The 22,492-nt window shown below is 32.1% G+C and overlaps 3 protein-coding genes across 3 annotated transcripts; 2 read left to right on the top strand and 1 right to left on the bottom strand.

Annotated features, from left to right (window-relative positions):
* The first annotated feature begins 4,801 nt into the window (after positions 1–4,801).
* Positions 4,802–6,261, top strand: LOC122585517 (cationic peroxidase 1-like). The gene is made up of 3 exons (XM_043757643.1): positions 4,802–5,026; positions 5,107–5,301; positions 5,707–6,261. Exons 1-3 carry the CDS (start codon positions 4,802–4,804, stop codon positions 6,259–6,261), a joined length of 975 nt encoding a protein of 324 aa, XP_043613578.1.
* A 5,375-nt stretch (positions 6,262–11,636) lies between these two features.
* On the top strand, positions 11,637–13,013 carry LOC122585422 (cationic peroxidase 1-like). Its single transcript, XM_043757555.1, has 3 exons — positions 11,637–11,858; positions 11,948–12,142; positions 12,459–13,013. Exons 1-3 carry the CDS (start codon positions 11,637–11,639, stop codon positions 13,011–13,013), a joined length of 972 nt encoding a protein of 323 aa, XP_043613490.1.
* Positions 13,014–16,596: 3,583 nt separating this feature from the next.
* Positions 16,597–19,588, bottom strand: LOC122602932 (guanine nucleotide-binding protein subunit beta-like protein). The gene is made up of 2 exons (XM_043775548.1): positions 18,618–19,588; positions 16,597–16,873 (listed from the first exon to the last, which is right to left on the bottom strand). The coding sequence occupies exons 1-2, from the start codon at positions 19,503–19,505 to the stop codon at positions 16,772–16,774; spliced, it is 990 nt and encodes a 329-aa protein (XP_043631483.1). The 5' UTR covers positions 19,506–19,588; the 3' UTR covers positions 16,597–16,771.
* Between the last annotated feature and the right edge of the window lie 2,904 nt (positions 19,589–22,492).

The following is a 22,492-nucleotide window of genomic DNA, read 5'->3' on the forward strand; positions in this document are numbered from 1 at the left end:
TATAAGTATGAATAAAATCAAAAATGATTTTGTATGGATAATTCACACTATGTTTAAAATCATATATGATTTCAAACGGTTATATTTTTATGCAACTTATTTTGGTTTTGACTTGATGTAATATACAAAATCATATATGATTTGGTATACTTGGTTGACTAATTGCGACTAAAATCATATATGATTTTGAATACGATTAATGATATCGAACTCATTTTTTTTCCTATATTTGTAAATAAAATCATATATGATTTTGTATATGTTTTCCCCAATGCATACGTAAAATCATTCTTGGGTAAAGGGATACCTCGATGATTTTATAAATATCAAATAAATGAGTACAAGTAATGTGGCAGAATACCACACTAGTTCATATATACGACATGCCGTATATATGTAACAAGGAAACACAAAAACCTACACCTACTTCATAAACACCACTATTACGTTGAGACAACATAACTAGACTGTGAATACTTATGACTAGCTGAACTAGGACGAAAACATCACACGATGAGGCTGCTTAGATGAAAACTTGTTACAACTCATTACATTGGTAGGTTCCAAGCTGCCAAGGCTTGAGCAACAAGAGGCTTGTGTTTAAACTTTAATGAAACCAACCTATAACGTATTGTTATTCAAAAAGATTTTGTATAAGTATGAATAAAATCAAAAATGATTTTGTATGGATAATTCACACTATGTTTAAAATCATATATGATATGAAACGGTTATATTTTTATGCAACTTATTTTGGTTTTGAATCAATATAATATACAAAATCATAAATGAGTTTCTAAAGTTTTCCTCTAATGTATGTGTAAAATCATTTTTGATTTTGCATAGGTTTTCTAAATGATGCATAAAATCATTTTTGATTTCGTATTGTTTTTTTATGAATGAGATGGAAGTTACCTAAATGTCCTACACAAAATCATATATGATTTGGTATACTTGGTTGACTAATTACGACTAAAATCATATATGATTTTGAATAGGATTAATGATATCGAACTCATTTTTTTTTCTATACTTATAAATAAAATTATATATGATTTTGTATATGTTTTCCCCAATGCATACGTAAAATCATTCTTATGGATAATTCAAAACTGATTTTGTATAACTATGAATAAACTCAAAAATGATTTTGTATGGATAATTCACACTATGTTTAAAATCATATATGATTTCAAACGGTTATATTTTTATGTAACTTATTTTGGTTTTGATTCGATGTAATATACAAAATCATAAATGAGTTTCTAAAGTTTTCCTCTAATGTATGTGTAAAATCATTTTTGATTTTGCATAGGTTTTCTAAATGATGCATAAAATCATTTTTGATTTCGTATTGTTTTTTTATGAATGAGATGGAAGTTACCTAAATGTCCTACACGAAATCATATATGATTTGGTATAATTGGTTGACTAATTATGACTAAAATCATATATGATTTTGAATAGGATTAATGATATCGAACTCATTTTTTTTGTCTATATATATAAATAAAATCATATATGATTTTGTATATGTTTTCCCAATGCATACGTAAAATCATAAACCCTACGACTTCAAACCATAAACCCTTAAGCGTACCGTATGCACCTGTCCCCCTCCTGTAGGCTTTAACATTTTAGGGTTTAGCATTTAGGGTTTAGATTTTTCCCAGGTTTTTATATTGTAGCTTAGGGTTTAGGGTTTGAAGTGTTGTAGGGCTTTACTTTGTAGCTTAAGTGATTTCTATTTTTGCAACTTTATGTCTAGAATCGAATTTGATTATATATAGAGATTTTAGAGATTTTGATTTTGTAACTTTGTTTGGACAATCAAATTTGATTTTGTATTGAGTTTATAGTTAATTTGATTTTGTGACTATATGTCTAGAATTAAATTTGATTATATGTATTGATATTTTGATTTTGTAACTTTGATTTTGTGACTATATGCCTACAATTAAATTTGATCATATGTTGATATTTTTTGGCATGTCAGTTTTTACAACTTTATGTATAGAATCAAAGTTGATTATGTATAGAGAATTTAGACAAAACAAATGAGCTCCATATCAAGAAACCTATTCAATATCAAATTTAATTTTATGCATATGGTGTCAAAGTTGTACAAAATCAAATTTGATTTTATGCATACATTTAAACAAAACAAATTTAGCTCATACCAAACAACCTACACAAAATCAAAATTGATTTTACGCATACGGTTTCAAAAACCTATACAAAATCAAATTTGATTTTTTAAAGGTCTAATGATACCGAACTCATTTCTTTTGTCTAGATGTATGAATAAAATCAAATATGATTTCGTATGGGTATTTCAAACTATATGCTTAAAATCATTTTTGATTTTTAAATGGGTTTCTTGGTATGTAACTCATTTTGTTTTGTCTCCATGTGCTATACAAAATCATATATGATTTTGTATAGCTTTTCCCCAATGTATGCATAAAATTATTTTTGATTTTGAATAGTTGATTTTGAATAGGTTTTCAGACTTTATGAGTAAATCAAAAATGATTTTGAATAATTTTCTATTTAAGGAAGCCATTTGGTTGACTCAATGTGCTACACAAAATCATATATGATTTTGTATACGAGTATTTTCTTGACAATGTATGTGTAAAATCATATATGATATTGTATACGCTTTTCACACTATATGCATAAAATCAAAATTGATTCTAAATAGGTTTATTTGTATAGAACTCATTTGCCTTGTCTCAAAATACGTAAAATCATATATGATTTTCGATAAATTTTTCATAGTGTATGCTTAAAATCAACTTTGATTTTGAATAAGTTTATTTGTACGGAAGCATATACAAAATCATATATGATTTTGAATATGTTTAATGATACCGAACTCACTTTTTTTTATTTAGATGAATGAATAAAATCATATATGATTTTGTATAGGGTTTTGACACTCTATGCGTAAAATCATTTTTGATGTTAAATGGTTTTCTTTGTATGGAACTCATTTGGTTTTGTCTCAATGTGTTATAAAAAATCATATATGATTTTGTATAGGTTTTCTCCAATGTATGCGTAAAATCATTTTTGATTTTGAATAGGTTTTGTCACAATGTATGCGTAAAATCATTTTTGATTTTGAATAATTCATTATATATAGGATTTTCACACTGTAAGAGTAAAATCAAATATGATTTTAGGCATAAGAACACAAGTAACTAAAACCTCAATACAAAATCAAATTTGATTGTACAAAACAAAGTTACAAAACACAAATCTATAGAATATATATACAAAATCAAATATGATTTTACACATACAGTTACAAAAACAGAAATTTCTATAATCTCTATACATAATAAACTATGATTATGAACATAAAAGTAAACAATAACAGATAACAAATCGAATTTGATGTTACTCATACATTTCCACAAAACAAATGGAGTTTATATCCACAAACATATACACCAATTTAATACAGAATCATAAAGTTGATTAAATCATATTATCAAACATTGATTTAGACATTTCATCAAACACTTTATGCAATACTCAATCATATGTGATTTGATATTAAATCATATATAAGAAACTTTGGTTCAGACATTTCATCAAACACCTTGTATGCAATATTGTACCAAACAACAAAGTCAATTGAATAATTAATAAAATTTAACAAGTTCAAACGTTAGAATAAATCTAATCACATATTATCAAATTACATTTGATTATCACCTAAGAAAATTCGAATTTACATAACAAAAAGTCATAATGTTCGTATTCAATACATCCTTCAATGATATTAACTTCTCAAGATCCATTGATGATGACTGATGAAGATGATGATGACGACGGAAATGATGGTTGTGCCATTTGATTGGAACGCGACGGTGACCTAAACACGATGAGGGTAGTGGTGGTGGTGATTTCCCAAGAGGGGGAGTGAGAGAGAATGAGAGATCTATGTGTGTGTGTGTGTTTGGAACTAGAAAGGAAAAAAGCGGGATAATGTGTCAAATGACAAAAATACCCTTCTGTGTTTTTTTTAAATTTTAATGAGTCGTTGATCACTTTTGATCCAAGGGCTGAGATGCAGCCCTTTGGTTTCACCACTTTTTGTAGTTTTACATGAGTACAACTCATTAAATAATATAATATAATAATATTGTACTATAATTATGTGTGTCTACCTTATGTAATTTTTTGTGGCTATATGAGACTTGAGTTTGACAATATTTGGAATTCAAGTCAAGCCTTGTACTCTTCCATGAAGGTTTTCATATCACCGTGATTTATAAATAAGTTCATCATATTTTTAATTTTTTAAAGGTTATCCAAATTTGACAACTTCGTTGGGTAATTATGAACCAATCCGTTTTGCGATTGTTAGCCAAGTCAAACTCTATTATAACTTTTCTTCTTATGTTTATGGTTATTAATAAACATACTACCTGTTCTTAAACGTGTATAATGTAACTTTTACTCGACCTAATCTCAAAGATATATAGTAAAATAATGAAAAGTGTTGATCTGAAACTTGAATAACTCAGCTATATTTATATATGTTCAATTTCTAGAATTAATAACCAAGTCTCCTAATGCATGTATTTAGTGTAAGAACTAAAAGAAGGTAATATGCATAATATAGTACTAAACATTAGTGTTTGTTTTGACCTTTTCTAAAACCAACATCGTAAATTAACATTTGTGTTCCTTATAAAAACTTCATAAGACCACCACAAGATAGATAACAGAATACAACACAAATAATTCATAGTGAACAACTACTCATTTGGTAACCAACTATATGGAGAAGATGAATATTATCAGCTTGTTATCTCTCTTTGTTAATTTGCTCATTTTTTCGATCATCCCCAAATCTTCCGCTACAGATCTGTCACCAATTTATTATGATCGAGTGTGCCCTGACGCTCTACCGACCATCAAACGCGTTGTTGAGGACGCAATAGCCCAAGAACGTCGCATGGGTGCTTCTTTGTTACGTCTTCATTTTCATGATTGTTTTGTTAACGTAAGTACTATTTACAACTCCTAGCAACTTTACATATGATTCATTTATAACGACTAACTTTGTATATATCATGCACTCAGGGATGTGATGCTTCCATTCTATTGGATCAAACTTCAACGATCGATAGCGAGAAAAATGCAGCTCCAAATGCAAACTCAGCTAGAGGTTTTGAGGTTATTGACCGAATCAAGTCTGAGGTGGACAAAGTTTGTGGTCGTCCCGTAGTATCTTGTGCTGATATCTTGACCGTTGCTGCTCGTGATTCTGTCGTTGCAGTAAGTATATATATATATAGTACTTATACTAATGTTTTTGAAATGCAATGAAATATATATACAAGAATGTATATGCTATGTAATGAACTATTTAATGAACTACTAAGGTGTTCATTGTATGTATTGAATTGAACTCAGCTCGTTATTCAGTTCATTTGATATTGTAGTAACGCCTACTTGGCTCCTACGTGGCCGAGCAAGGTTACATCAAATGGATTGTATAACAATTTAACTACATTCCATAAACATTATTCCATAAACATTGATCAAGTAGTTCATTACATAACATAAGTTAATTATATTCAGGACACTAATCCCAATACATAAAATCAATGTGTTCAAAACAAAAACACATGATGCTAAGTTTGTTTAATATATTTAACGTATGTCATGCATGGTGTGTAGCTTGGTGGCCCTTCATGGAGAGTCAAGCTAGGAAGAAGAGACTCAACCACAGCTAGCCGAACCACAGCTGACGCCAACATCCCTGCACCATTCATGGACTTACCAGCACTAGTCTCAAACTTTAAGAACCAAGGTCTCGACGAGGAAGACCTGGTTGTTCTCTCGGGTGCACACACCCTTGGGTTTGCTCAGTGTAGAACTTTTAGGGATCGTATTACTGATGACAACAACATTGATCAAGGCTTTGCTAGCCACCTTCGAACCATTTGTCCACAAGTTGGGGGCGACTCAACCCTCGCACCACTTGACCCAACACCAAACTCATTTGATGGGAGATACTTCAACAACTTGGTAAGTAAAAAAGGGCTTTTGAAATCTGATGAAGCCTTGTTTAATGGTGATGATGGTGAAACTGATGAGCTTGTTGAAAAATACAATGAGAAACAACAAGAATTCTTTGAAGATTTTGCAAAGTCCATGATTAAAATGGGTGATATAAGTCCATTAACAGGAAATAGAGGCCAAGTACGTCACAACTGCCGAAGGATTAATTGATTAAAATATTGGGCTCGATGGATGGCTTGATAATATATATGAAAGTTATGAAATTTTGCCTTATTTCAAAATTTCAATTGTAAGTTTGTTATCTTATCGTTTGTTCATAACAATTTTGAATTCTTTATTCATTCGATGTATTGTTCACAAAAAAATTAATGAATAGTTAAGTGTTTATGTTATTGTTTTAATGTTCTTTTTAAGATTATTTGGATTAAAAAATCTCAATGTTTGATTCAGATGTTTTATAATCGATATATCAATATCAATGATTTTATTACAAGTTTACAACCATTTATGCTATGACATCAGTTTAGTGGTTAAAATAATACTGTATCTATTTTTATACAAGAAAATAGCGAACCATATCTGCTTTTGCGCTATATTAAAATAAAAATAATAAAGCAAGACCCACACACTTAAAAACGAAACTTTATCAAGTTATCAAACTTCCAAAACATAAAAAAGATAACTAATCCCATAAAAGAAATCGAATCCCCTTTTACACCAATGATAATACCCATTTAGCCCAGATTGGGTTTTTAAACGTCAATCTCCTATGTGTCCACATTAATTAAACTCCCATTTCCTGTATTCTAAAAGGTCCTGATAGACACCAAAAAAAATTGTATACCTCATATATTTATACTTATGCATATCATTTGCCCACTCATCTTGAACAATATTTTTACGAAAGACTTGGGTTGAGGTAGCATGGGCATTTTGAGGACGATAGACCGGAGCAAATATACCAATTATCATCGCCCTCCTCATCATCACATCTAACTCCCCCATTGCAATTACGAACGGGCAAGGACGAAGCTACTATGGGGAAGCGGGGTCAGCTGGCCCCGTTCCAATTTTCATATAATGTAAATTTTTAAAATTTAAATGGTATATTTATAATTTATTTTTTTAAAAAAATAAGAAAAAATAAATAGGAAAATTCATACAAATGTTATCTCCGTTGTCATAAGTTTATTCTTTGAAATTGAAAGTTATTAGTTATCGAAACATAAATTTTGAGTTAGATTTGTTCGTTAGGAGAATAAAAAACTTGAGGTGTTTGTATTTTTAATTGAAAGAATAAAGAAAGGTTAAATAAAAAAATTTGTTTGTTTGGGTATGTAATTGTGTAGTACATTAATAGTAATTATATGTAAAAATTTTCATTCAAATTATTATTTATATAATAATTATAATAGTTACGTAAAAATTTTCATTCAAATTATTATTTATATATATAGGGGTTGGGTATTTTAAAACAAGTATTATTAAAGTAAAACAAATAAGACAAGATCTTGACTCATAAATCATGGTGAAATCGATGCACGATGATTCACGTATCAATTGATGTACGGTGATTTTCATGATGCACGGTGATTATTACTGAAGAAAAATCTATTTTTATTTGTTATACTTTAATAGTTGTTTTATTTTACTTAAAATCTATATATATATATATAGTGAAAAGTTATTTTGAGAACTCTTTTTTTGCGAGAACCTTTGAGAACTTTTCAAATTAAACCCAAACGATGATTATTTTTTCCATGAAAATATATATATATATATATTGAAAAGTTATTTTGAGAACTCTTTTTTTGCGAGAACCTTTGAGAACTTTTCAAATTAAACCCAACCGATGATTATTCTTAACATGAAAATTATTTTTTGATTGTTTTCTGAATAACTTATTTGTAATTTTGAATTTTATAATTGTATGGAAGCATGGATTATCATCTGTTATACAATTATGTGAAGATTTGGATTCTTAATCACATGTGCATTAATATTGCTATGATTACATGTGATCGACTTGCATACATGTGATCTAAGCAACATTCGTGCACATGTGATCAAGAAACGAAATCTCCACATAATTGTATAACGGATGATAATTCATGCTCCACACAATTATAAACTTCAAAATTACACATAAGTTATGCAGAAAACAATCAAAAAATAATTTTCATGTAAAGAACAATCATCAGTTGGGTTTGATTTGAAAAGTTCTCAAAATAACTTTACCCTATATATATATATATATACACTAGCTAGTTATTTTGTAAAAAAAATGTACTTTTTGGGTTTTCTGCATTATAATTGAATACGTTTTCATTTAATAAAACCTTGTCCGAAGGTGTGGTCTTTATTTATTAAAAAAAACTAGTATTTTTAAATATGAGTGTTATTTCCGGTGCGGCCAACAAAACTTTTTTTAGGGTCACGTTGATTTTCTATTCTTGAGCTAGGACCCATTTTTTTTCATTTCGAATACGACTCTGATAAATATGACAAACAACTTTTAAAATTGCTTCCTCGCAAAAAAAGTTCTAGCTCCGTCTCTGCGAACAGGAATATAATGCAGATAACAATCACCTTGCAACATGTTGTGGTGTCATCCAATGTTTTAAATACCGGTATATACCGGTCGGTACTACCAGTGTTACCGGTATCAGAAAATACTCAGGTATTTCAAGTCCGATATTTTTTCGGTATTTTCACTATTCAATACCGACTGATATTTACGGTATTCCCGGTATTTCTGGTATATTAAAAAAAAAACTTTTTTAAAAATTATTTTTATTATACTTTAATGTTATTCTTGGTTATTTGTGAACTTTAAAACTTATATATTTTTATGAAATACTTATTTGGTATTAGTTTTGAGAAGATTATAATCGTATTTTAACTTTTTTCGTTAAATTGTTACAAATTTTGTAGGATTTTTATATAAAAATATAAATTAAATTAAAATAGTTATAACAGTTGGTATTTCCGATAATACTAGAAAATTTTTCCACACGGATATAACTAAAATACCGGTTTTTAAAACATTGTTTTCATCACCTTTGGGTATATATCACAATTAACTGTTGACTGCTATTGTAACTTCACATCAAATATCACCTTTCATGTTTTATTAGTCAAACGGGTCAAAAGACGTTGAATATAGATGTGTGCCAAAGGAGGTTGGGTCGGGCCAAATTTCACATGTATTTCTTTATGTCTTTTCTTTTTGATCGGTTAGATTTATTAAAGCTGAGATGGCCACAATTTCTAATTATATAAAGGGATCAAACTTTGTTTCCCGGCAGAGAAAATTTGTTACTTAATAGTTAATACCCATTCCGTTGGTATCCACATTCTAATATATATTCGTTATCCCAAAATAAATGTCTAGGTACTTTCACAAATAGTATGACAAATTTAACATTTTACTCTGCTTATACATGTAATTAAAAGAAAGAAATAAATAAAGAAACTTCTCAGTGTCGCTTTCTGCGGGTTTTGAGCCTCAATACCTTAACGGTGTATGGGGGAGGTTAAGATGTAGGCAGACCTAACCTCTACCTAAGTAGATAGGCTGCTTCCATTCCTACCTAAATGGTGGAAAAGGCCCTCCAACCTTTACATGGGATGAGGATCGAACCCATAACCTCTGTCTCCAGAAGCTACGGTAATTTTCGTTATCCCAAAATAAGTGTTTAGGTACTTTCACAAATAGTATGAAAATTTTAACATTTTACTTTGCTTATACATGTAATTAAAAAAAAAAAAAAAGAAAGAAACGTGCTCAGTGCCGTCTTCTGCAGGTTTTGAGCCCCAATACCTCGACTATGTATGGGGGAGGTTAAGATGTAGACATACCTTACCTTTAAATAAGTAGATAGGCTGCTTTCATTCCTACCTAAATGATAGAAAAGGTCATTCAATCTTTACATGGGATGATGATTGAACCCATATCCTTATACATGTAATTAACTTTCAATAAATTGATTTGCAAAAGTATGCAAAATAGAGTAATATTATTACTACTTTATGCAATAACTAAATATCTTATAAGACATTGTGTTTTTCTTACACCATATCTTTATCAATTACTCATATGTTTTTCAAAAGGTGAAAATAGGGATGAGCAAAAAAACGTTGACCCGTGCCCGACACGGAACCGCCCGAACTGACCCACCCGAAGCCCAAACGGGTCGGGTCACGGGTCACGCATTTTTGGTTTTCGCGGGTCACGGGTCACGCGGGTCGGGCCGGGTCGGGTGAAGGCAAAAACCGAAAAAAAGTGAAGGAAACCCGTAACCCACCCGCGACCCGCCCGTACCTGACCCGAACTGAACCGGCCCGGACCTTCACGGGCTGGGTCACGGTTTCGATTTTCATGCATTCGCAGGTCGCGGACCGGGCCGGGTTTTCGCGGGTCGGGCCATTTGCACATCCCTAGGTGCAAATGAATATCAAAATGAGGGTTTGGCTTAGACTATGTTGTTTTAACCGGGTCCACGATATACAGCTCACTCACCGAATATCTAATATAGGAGGAAAACTCTTAATAATTCATCCAAAGGCACATAACATATTAGGAGAAAACTTTCTCTTCTAAGTCTAAGACTTGAAGTTCGATCTGTTCAAATCCAAACCCTCATTAAAGGAATTTCTTATCATTAGGCTATTAACCCAATGGTTCAATTAGTCATATATCACAATATATATAACTCTCTTTGATAAATTAGAAAAAAATTTCTCGAATTAAATGCAACAAAGTTGTATGTAATAAAATGAATATGGATGGTAAAATTACTTGCTAATCGAATGATATATTGTTTGCTCTAAAATATTGTTTGACTGCTTGAAAAATATGATAAATGAATAGAATTAAGTCAATAAACGTCATTAATAAACATCGAATATAACCTTTTCAGAAGATGTGTATATATAAACAATATAATAATACTGTATTATAATTATATAAGTGTACGTCTACATCATGTAATTTTTGAGGGATATCAAACTTGAGTTTGACAATATTTGGCCTCAAGTCTTGTACTTATTCAATGAAGGTTTTCATATTAAACTGATTTCTAAATAAGTTAATTAATCATATTTTTATATAGGTTATCTGAATTTGACAACTTCCTTGGGCTAATTATGAACCAATCCGTTTTGCGATTGTTAGCCAAGTCAAACTCTACTATAATTATTCTTCTTATGTTTATGGATATCAATAAACGTACTACTTGTTCTTAAATCTTAAGCTTGTATAATATAACTTTTTCTTACCTAATGTCAAATATAGTAAAATAATGAAAAGTATCTGAAACTTGAATAACTCAACTATTTACATAAAATTTCTAGAATTAATAACCAAGTCTCCTACATTTTTAGAGAGTAAGAACTAAAAGAAGGTAATATTGCATGCATAATAGTACTACACATTAGTTTTTGCTTTGACCTTTTCTAAGACCAACATGGTTAATTAACATTTGTGTTCCTTATAAATACTTTATAAGACCACCACAAGATCGATAACAAAATACAACACAAACAATTCATAGTGAACAACTACTCATTTTGTCATCAACTATATGAAGAAGATGAACATTATAAGCTTGTTATCTCTCTTTGTTTTTCTCATTTTTTCGATCATCCCCAAATCTTCCGCTACAGATCTGTCACCAATTTATTATGATCGAGTGTGCCCTGACGCTCTACCGACCATCAAACGCGTTGTTGAGGACGCAATAGCCCAAGAACGTCGCATGGGTGCTTCTTTGTTACGTCTTCATTTTCATGATTGTTTTGTTAACGTAAGTACTATTTACAACTCCTAGCAACTTTACATATGATTCATTTATAACGACCAAAGTCGTTAACTATTTATATATCATGTACTCAGGGATGTGATGCTTCCATTCTATTGGATCAAACTTCAACGATCGATAGCGAGAAAAATGCAGCTCCAAATGCAAACTCAGCTAGAGGTTTTGAAGTTATTGACAGAATCAAGTCTGAGGTGGACAAAGTTTGTGGTCGTCCCGTAGTATCTTGTGCTGATATCTTGACCGTTGCTGCTCGTGATTCTGTTGTTGCAGTAAGTATATATATATATATATATTACTTATATATACAAGAATGTATATGCTATGTAATAAAGTAATGAACTACTAAGGTGTTCATTATATGTAATGAACTCGTTATTCAGTTAATTTGATATTGTAGTAACGCCAACTTGGCTCCTACATGGCAGAGCACGGTTACATCAAATGGATTGTATAACAATTTAGTTACATACCATGAACACCTGATCAAGTAGTTCATCACATAACATAATTAAGTTCATTATATTCAGGGACACTAATCCCAATACATAAAATCAATGTTTAACTTATGTCATGCATGGTGTGTAGCTTGGTGGCCCTTCATGGAGAGTCAAGCTAGGAAGAAGAGACTCGACCACAGCTAGCCGAACCACAGCCGACGCCAACATCCCTGCGCCGTTCATGGACTTACCAGCACTAGTCTCAAACTTTAAGAACCAAGGGCTCGACGAGGAAGACCTAGTTGTTCTCTCGGGTGCACACACCCTTGGGTTTGCTCAGTGTAGAACTTTTAGGGATCGTATTACTGATGACAACAACATTGATCAAGGCTTTGCTAGCCACCTTCGAACCATTTGTCCACAAGTTGGGGGCGACTCAACGCTCGCACCACTTGACCCAACACCAAACTCATTTGATGGGAGATACTTCAACAACTTGGTAAGTAAAAAAGGGCTTTTGAAATCTGATCAAGCCTTGTTTAATGGTAATGATGGTGAAACTGATGAACTTGTTGAGAAATACAATGAGAAACAACAAGAATTCTTTGAGGATTTTGCAAAGTCCATGATTAAAATGGGTGATATAAGTCCATTAACAGGAAATAGAGGCCAAGTACGTTACAACTGCAGGAGGATTAATTAATTAAAATATTGGGCTGGATGGCTTGATAATATGAAAGTATGAAATTTTTACTATTGTCGTGTATTCTCATTAATATTATTTTCGCTAAAATATCACTGTTTGATTCAAATGTTTTTTAGTCGATATATCAATGATGTGATCATTTCAACCTTTTATGATATGACATCAGTTTACAAAGGTATTTTTAAGGGATTATGACACCAGAGTGTAACTAACTATGACCAAAAGGTTAAGTAATGTAACCAATGACTTGACTAGCTATATAGTGTAACCACCTTTTATTTTTTAGGTTATATCATGTAAGTTACCTGCTACTGCAAGTTTCCATCCAGTTAAGCCAAAAATAAAGTTAGAAAAAATGGCACAGGAATGTAACCAACTATAACCAAAGGGTTATGTAATATAATCAACTACTCAACTAGATATGTAGTGTACCCAGCTTTGTAATTCCACTAACAAAAATAAAGTTATAAAATTATTCATTTCTTTTGCTTCTTTTATCTTCTTCATTTCATCACATGGACTATGCAACACAACCCAAAATGAGAATCTAAACCCAAATATATTAACCCACCTGATTCATCATATCATCAATCAATATATCATCTTCTATCTATCACTGTATATCTATATCTATATAAATTTCTCCTTCGCCGTCGTAGACAAATGGTTTCACCATGCCGATTCATTCTATAATATTAATCACCACACTATACCATGATCATATATCTCAATGGGTTTTGCTTTATTGAATTCCACAACTATTGTCAAAGATCCGAATGGCAATGGCTCAACGAATGATGCAAAAGCTCAAAAAAGTCCGATCATGTCCACAGAATCCGCTGATGTTGTTCAGTGTTGCCGGAATCTGTTGCTGGTTGGTGGGATCTCCTACGGCTGCTGTTGCCGAAATCTATTGCTATTATTCACTATTGCCGAAATTTGTCATCGGAATCTGATGTTGTTCTTCACTATCGACAGAATCTAGATTTGTTCTTCGCTGTTGTCATTCACCATCTACTCGATAAATATCCATCTATTAATCTAGCCATTTACACACAAATCTGATTTCTCAATAAAACCCACAAATCTTCAAACTTGTTGTCGGAATCTACTAGAAAAGAGAGGTCGCTTGTTGTCGGAATCTTCAAAATCAAAACCGTCGGATCGAATCTTCAAAATCAAAACCGGTGGTAATGGTGGCTGAAGGGTGGTGGTTGTGACCGGAAGTGAAAGTGAAAAAAAAGAGAGAGAGAGAGAGAAGCGGTGTATATTCTATAATTGTTTATATATATATATATATATATATATATATATATATATATATTCTTAATATATGTGACACGTGGCTCTCCTTTTTAAATAAAAAAAAGAATAATAATGAAAGTTGTAACCGGCAACTTGTTTCTCATCCGGTTGCTTACATTATATAACCCAAAAAGCAAAGGTGGTTACACTACATAGCTAGACGAGTAGTTAGTTACATTACATAATCTTTTGATCATAGTTGGTTACATTCCGTTGCCATTATCCCAATAAAAAAAGAATAAAAATGAAAGTGGTAACCGGCAACTTGTTTTCTATCCGGTTGCTTACATTACATAACCCAAAAAGCAAAGGTGGTTACACTACATAGCTAGTCTAGTAGTTGGTTACATTACATAACCTTTTGGTCGTGGTTGATTACATTCCGGTGCCATTATCCCTATCTTTAATTATTTTAGTCTATTACAATTATACAAATATATATCCAGATCACTTTGTTTTAAGCCTCTTCTGAGTTCTGACCTTGAAATTTTCTCTAGATGACATATTAAGTATTAACCCGGACCAAAGCCTTAAAAACAGAGAATCCAGTTTCTCCATTTGCTTGCAAAACCCATGTGGCAGAGAATTAAAACTCACAAACTTCCAATTTTTGGAGTCATGTGCCTTTCAAAATCAACTTTAAAAATTATCAACTCCTTTTTTCCCTCTTTGTGGTCCATACTACTATCTAACTAATCATTGATGAGCCCTCAAGGTTGATTTTCCCTTAAACAAAAGCTGACTAAGACAAGGAGACGATCTGATCCAAAAACAGTTTTAATCTGTTTGCAAGGACTTTCGAGACAACCTTGTTAATAGGCCCAATGAAGGATATTTGTCTAAATGTGTTTAACGAGGACATGTCTTTCACTTATCATTGCATTCACCTCCATATGCAACTTACTCCCTTCTTCGTTGAGACAACTATGTTCCCCCTTCAGCTTGAATTCAGTTACAACTTACTCCCCATTCTTTCAGTCTCCATCTTCCTTCTTTTTTGGGAACTCTTTCCATTCAGCCACTAGCCTTATTCCTTTAAGGAACGTAGCAATAACCACATCGCTATACCCTTCCAATTGACCACTTTGAAACGGTACCAGCCCATGGTTGGGTCAACAAGACCATAGGGGCATAGGGCATTGATCTGGATAATTTGTAAAAGGACAATCGATTTAGCAGAATTAGCTAGCAAATTAGGACGGTTAATGGCATAGATTGTATAGAACCACCATCAACCAACAAAAAATTTAAAAGATATGTTATGAAGTTCCTATAAAGTATGAGAATTGATATTCTTACCACAAAAGTTGATACATTATCACACAGTACAATTATTAAAGCATATTGTTTAAGTTAGTGAAGCACGTTTGTGATAGATTAATCAATACATTTACCACACAGTACAATTATTAAAGCATATTGTATAAGTCAATGAAACATGTTTGTAGTAGATTAATCAAAAGTTGTGGTACAAATTCTTTGATTGTGATACCAACGACATGATATTTAGTATCTTTTATTATTTAATTATTTTTAGAAATTTACGGTTCTTAGACCATCTACAACAAGGATGTTCATAAGAAATTTGTGGTGACATGAAGGGTGTTTGTAGAAAGACTATTGATGTTGGTGGTGACATGGAGGATGTCCATCCATGATTATTTGTAGAAAATGATGGGGAAGAATAAGAAGAGATAAAGGTAAAAGACAAAAATTACCTTGGAATTTATTTGATTGTTGTGGGTAAAAAACATTTGTGAGAAGGATATATGAAAAGCTGAAGTAACATGTTGATTAGGATGTTTGTTAAAAGGATATCATAAACTGATGCGGATAGTCTTATATATATAGATGCCAACTTCAGATATCCATGATCATTGTTTGAACCAATTCATTACAGAAACCAATTCATTTCAAAAACCACAAATTTTTATAGTCCAGAGATCAGTATATTAGTACTATACCCACCTTTGAATCTTTGATAACAATCAAAGATCTTTTAAAGCTTCAGAAATCTAACAAGTCTCTCAACAAAGTGCATACAATGTGGGTTGCATTATATTACACAATCATAGCTAAACAATATATAGCTAATAATGATCAGACAAATCTAATAAAACTTAGAGCTGACGGTCCAAAAAGATAAAACATGAGAAAACATGTTGCCAAGTTTAAAGGAAACATGGCACAATGAGATCACGCTTCAAGAAAATACTATTAAGATAAATTATGAATCATACGCATAAGCACATTATAGTAGATAGCGAGCAGCAAAAAAAATAAAAGTAACTAGATAACATAATCTCCAAATCTGAAACTTTCAGCACAGGTCTTATCAAAATCAAGCAGGGAAATAAAAAAATCCGATATTTAAACTGAAGACTACACAGCATAAAGCTGGTATTTTTGTAAAAACATCCCTCTTACTTAAAAGATTAAACTTCTTTCTCCTAGTAGCGTCCAATGCCCCAAACTCTTACAACTCCATCGGTGTACCCACTGAATAGAGTGCTTCCATCGGCACTCCAGCTCAAGCTTGTGCAGTATATCACCTGCATTGTCAATTTGCAAACTACTCATAAGTCCCCCAAGTATAAAAAGTTGTATGCAAGTAGTCATTCACAGCAAACGAAAGCTAGGATATCTCAGATCAGGGATTGTTTTGTATCTAAAAGTTCTTAGGAACAAAGTTAAAAAGTAACAATTCAAATAGGTAAATAATACACATTTAAATTATACTGTAACTTAGGCAAATATCATCCCAACTCAGCACAACCAACCAGACCTACTTGTCACACATCTTCAACCCATTGCGTTATCTATTGATGGAGTTCAAGCAGGCATCAAAATCATCCAGTAATCCATACAAGTGTGCACAATAGACTTTTTTCCTTTTAGGGATGTGTAAGAAACCATAAGTTATATGCCCACATTGTAAACAAATTAACCGTTCAGATTATATACATGAAAAAGTTTGATAGGTAGCCATTTGTCACTAATATTAACTAACTCTTTCTTATTTCTTTAAGCAAAAACCAAATTGAATTTCATCAAAGAGAAATCAAAACCTTATCTGAAGATTACACATTGCATGAAACACTGTGCATATCAAATAAAGGTAAAATCACCGGTGAATCAAACAATATACAAGTCCAAAGAGAAAAATACAATTTACCTATTAATGGTATCAACAATGCAATAAGTCTATGAACTGAAATGACAAAAGTGACGCCATTCAAGAAAAAAAATGATACAAATATACAATACCAAGGTAAAGAAGTTTCAATGAAAGCTTCATTTCAACACTTAACAAATTATCAACTACATGATTGCTACAAAATTGCAGTTGAACATTAACACATACAAAATTGCAGTTAAAACATTAACAGCAGATATCATCATACTATTATGTACAAAAACTACTCTTATGCTCAAATAAAAATTAACATTCCATTTGAATTTCTATAGCTTCATCTATCAAAAAACAACATACAAAACTATAGCTTCCTCTATCAAAAAACAACACCATAAAGTTTTAACTTTCACAACTATGTTTTTTTGGAAGAAACTGATGTGAAACCTAGTAATACAGATTAAAATCAAGTCCTTTGACCACACATAAATTCGATATCCCTCTTTACAAACATTTAAGAAAGAACACAAAACCAACAAACAATCCAATCCAATAAAACAAAGAACATGCAAACGAACGTATATAAAATCTACACAACCTCATAGTTTTCAATACTTTTCTAAATAATACAAAACCTTGTTCAAAATTTTCAAACATTACAATGATTAATTAGAATAACTTTTCTGTGACTAAACAAACACTAAAAAATACCTGAAAAAAACCCTCCAAATACTTAACTATCTACCAAAACAACTAATTTATCATCCTTATTTAGCCAACATAAAAACTAAACAAAATAAATCCAAAAACATAAACGTATACATAATACACAAATTCAAACACATATTATCCATACAAACCTAACAAACACATACATAATTCATACAAAACTAAAAATCACATATACATATCATCAATATATGCATACAAATAATTCATAAAAACCTAAAAAACACAAATACATAACATATATATATGTAACCATACAAAGGTAACAAAGACATACATAATTCATACAAAACTAAAAATCACATATACATTTCAATATATACGTACATACATAATTTAAACAAACCTAAGAAACACAAATACAAATATAAACATATAACTGTATATATGTAATACAATTTGAAAAGGTAAAAACAAGAAAGAAAGAAATGGACCTTGGTTTTGCCAGCATTAGTCTGAGTAGCAGAGCCATCAACAGCCATCTCACTTTCCTGCTTCAAATCAACCTTCAAATCAACCACAATACTCTTTGACTCCAAATCCCAAATCTTGATACTGTTCTCAGTAGCAGCACACAACCAATACCTATTTGGACTAAAACACAATGCATGTATTATACTCCCACTTTCCAAACTATACAACCTTTTTCCTTCACTTAAATCCCACAACAAAATCATTCCATCTTTACCCCCACTTGCACACAACGACCCATCTGGGCTAACCGCCACTGTGTTCACATACCCACCATGGCCTGCCAAAGTTGACCTCAACTTACAGTTGGTCAAATTCCAGATTTTGACTGTTTTGTCCCATGAAGCTGAAACAATAGTGGGCTGTAATGTGTTTGGGCTAAACCTAACACAACTGACCCAATCATTATGGGCCTCACCATCTTGGATTGTGTACTTGCATTCACCTAAAGTGTTCCACAGTTTGATCGAACGGTCACGAGAAGCTGAAACGATCTGACGGTTGTCGATTGAGAACGCCACGGATAAGACGTCTTTTGTGTGACCGACGAAACGACGAGCGGTGGTTCCGGCGTTGAGATCCCAAAGACGGAGCTCGCCGTCCCATGAACCGGATAAAGCGAACTGGCCGTCGGAGGAGAGGACGACGTCCTGGACGAAGTGAGAGTGGCCGGTGAGACGACGTTGAGCGACGCCGTAGGTTTTGTCTTCTTTGGTTAGACGCCAGACGATGATGGATTTGTCGCGGGAGGAAGTGACAATCATGTCGGAGTTGTCGATGGGGCAGGCGATGGCGGTGACCCAGTCGGTGTGGGCTCGCATGGTGCCGCGCAGGATGAGTGAGTCTGCCATGGTGGTTGTTTTTTGGTAAAAGCGGCTGAGAGGTTTTTTTTGGAGGAGATGTAAAGGAAATGTGAGAGTGTGAAGAAACCCTAGTTTGTGAAATGGGGAATATATAGTGGGCTTCTTAGGGTTTCTTCATACATTGGCCCGTTTAGGCTTGGGTTATTGGATAATATAATCTCGGCCCTTTTCGCTTTTGTTACTATAAGTCTAACACGAAAGTCTAGATATGCACCTTGGATCTTGATTTGTCTAGCGAGAAATGAAAATTAGCATGCCAAAAAAAATAAAATAATAAATAACTGATTTTTGAAAACTGGGTTAAGAAAAATCAGGCTTCTACCATGTTAAACTCGCGTTTGAGTAAAATCGGTTCGGGATAAATATGATGGTTTGAAACCGATTTCAGTTTTCAAATTTTCAATCAGATACAGACTAGGTTCAAATCAGATCGAATATTGTTTTTGGGTGAAAAACCGAGAAAAATCTTGTTCATGTTCAGTCAAAACTGTTTTTGATCCGATTGACCAAAAACCGGGTTAGGTTAGGTAAAATTACAATTCCATCTCTAGCGAAGATATCTTGAATGATTTGTATTTTTCAATTTGTGTTATATCTTCTTTTGGTGTGTATATAACAACCATTAACCAACAAAAAAATTTTAAAAGATATGTTATGAAATTTCTTAAAAAGTATATACATTTTGTCTTCAATTCGCTTTTGCTACACACAATTCCAAATTAACAAGATTATTTTGACTAAATAGCAATATAGCATTACTGAACTCCATGCCCAAAGTCAAATTATAAACAAGTTACGAATATGATATCTTAATCTTAATATATACTATAAGACAGTTAAACTAATATATACTATAAGACAGTTAAATTGATGACTTATTAACCAATCAAATCGTTCAATTTTATCAAATTGACTCTCGCTTATGTCATCATTTAGATAAATTATAAATTAAAAATCCTAATAATAATTATCCAAATATATTACTATAATATAATTTATATTAATTTGTAGAAAAAGTCTTATTAATTTACTCTTTTTTGTTTTCCATCAACAATTTACACTTTTTAGCCTTCAATATTTAATTTAATTTATTTTTAACCACCAACTTGAGAGGATTTTTTTTTAATTTTCTAAAAACAGTTACAAAAATTATTTATATTTAATTTTTTTAAGTTACAATTGTCACTCAAATCAAGAGTCCTAATTGTTATCAAATAAAATGGAAACAATTATTGTAACATCCTAAATTATTATGCCAATGAAAATTTACCTCTATTATAGTTTTGACATTAAAATAGTTTCCTAGTATTTTATTTTTTAATATGGGATTGTTTTAGTTGGAACCTTAACGAATAGCGGGTATCTTAGTCACTAAAATTAGAAAAGGGGCGTGGCATTCCCTTAGGTTGCCAGCCACATTCCCACCTATTCTTGAACCCAATTTCTCCATTATGTATTCATCTTTCTTGATTCTTCTCTTCTAATCTAAATCAAATCAATTTCTTCCAAACAATTCAAGAATTCCTCTAAGAATGTAATAATAATCTTCAATCATCAAAATTAAAAAGCTAGGGTTTGTGTTTGGGGGTGGGGCTGGCCGAATTCCAAGAGAGAAAAGGGAGAAAGAGGATATTTTAATTCAAGACTAAGTCCTTGAGTTCTTGAGGTAACAATCTTTATAACCTAATTTCAATTATTGATTTCTTTTAAGAATTTGGGTTCATGCAAGTATGGAAAATTTGGGGGTTTTATTTATATTGAGTAAATTGATATAATCTGAATTAGGGTTCTTGTAAGTTAATCAAATTAGGGTTTTAATTGAGTTGCATGATAGATTTTGATGAATACTAGTAAGAACTAAGTTGGACAGATTTTGTCCCTGAGTTTGAAACGAGTTAAACACCTTCATGACAGCATTTTCACTTATTGAGTCCTAAAAAGAAAATGTAGTTTATTGTGTTAAGTAAATTTTCCCACTAGAATGAGTTAAAAAATACGAAGTAGAACTCTAGATATGAATTTTTGAATCCAGTGGCGCAATGCTGATCTTTCAGCAAAAATGATTCTGATGTCTGTTGTTAAAACGGGTAAAACACATTCTTGCAAGTTAATTCATGTTTTGGTCACTGAATATAAAATGTACTAAAATGTGTTAAGAAGAAGTGGCCACTGGAATGAGGTCAAAATATGGTGTAGAACTCAAGTTATGTTCTTTTGAATTCAGTAAGGTCAAAGCTGTTTTCAGCAACTGTGTTGGTTTTTAAAACGACCAGAAGTCACCTTTGAATGACAATTCACATGTTGGTCACTAAAGATAAAAGGTAGGTATATGTGTCACCTAAATTTGGCCACTGGAATCAAGTAAAAAGAGTATAGAACTTGAGTTACGCTTGTTTGAAGTCTGCTTGGTCAAATATGAAAATGACGAATTTGGTATGAAAGTAAGTTTTGGTCAAATGAGAATAATATAAGAGATACATGTTTGATGAACCAACCCAAGATTAATATAAGATTGTAAATGAGGGGTTGGGTGTTGAAATGCTAGTGATTATGGCTAGATGGCCTAGTATGTGATTGATGATCCTTTATGCGTTATGATTTGTTGCTAGGTTGAAGCATACATGTTTTGTGTTCATGCGGTCTTCTTGATTTATGATTTTGGTTGTCGCGGAGGAGGTGAGTACTCTTGCATACCTTTATGTTTACGTTAGGTCAATTACCATGAGATGTGAATGTTCCAAGCATGGTAATTGATTTGGCGTGAAGCCCATGTGGGGCATTTTTTATGAGGCCTAAGAACCTCCGGGGCCTAAGAATCCCGATAGTTGATGTGATATGAGGCCTAAGAACCTCCGGGGCCTAAGAATCCCGATAGTTGATGTGATATGAGGCCTAAGAACCTCCGGGGCCTAAAAATCCCGATAGATATGATTGTTTAGCTTATATGGATCCATATATGTGTTGATAGTGTGAAA

This window comes from Erigeron canadensis, chromosome 1, assembly GCF_010389155.1.
Source record: "Erigeron canadensis isolate Cc75 chromosome 1, C_canadensis_v1, whole genome shotgun sequence".
Lineage (NCBI taxonomy): Eukaryota > Viridiplantae > Streptophyta > Magnoliopsida > Asterales > Asteraceae > Erigeron > Erigeron canadensis.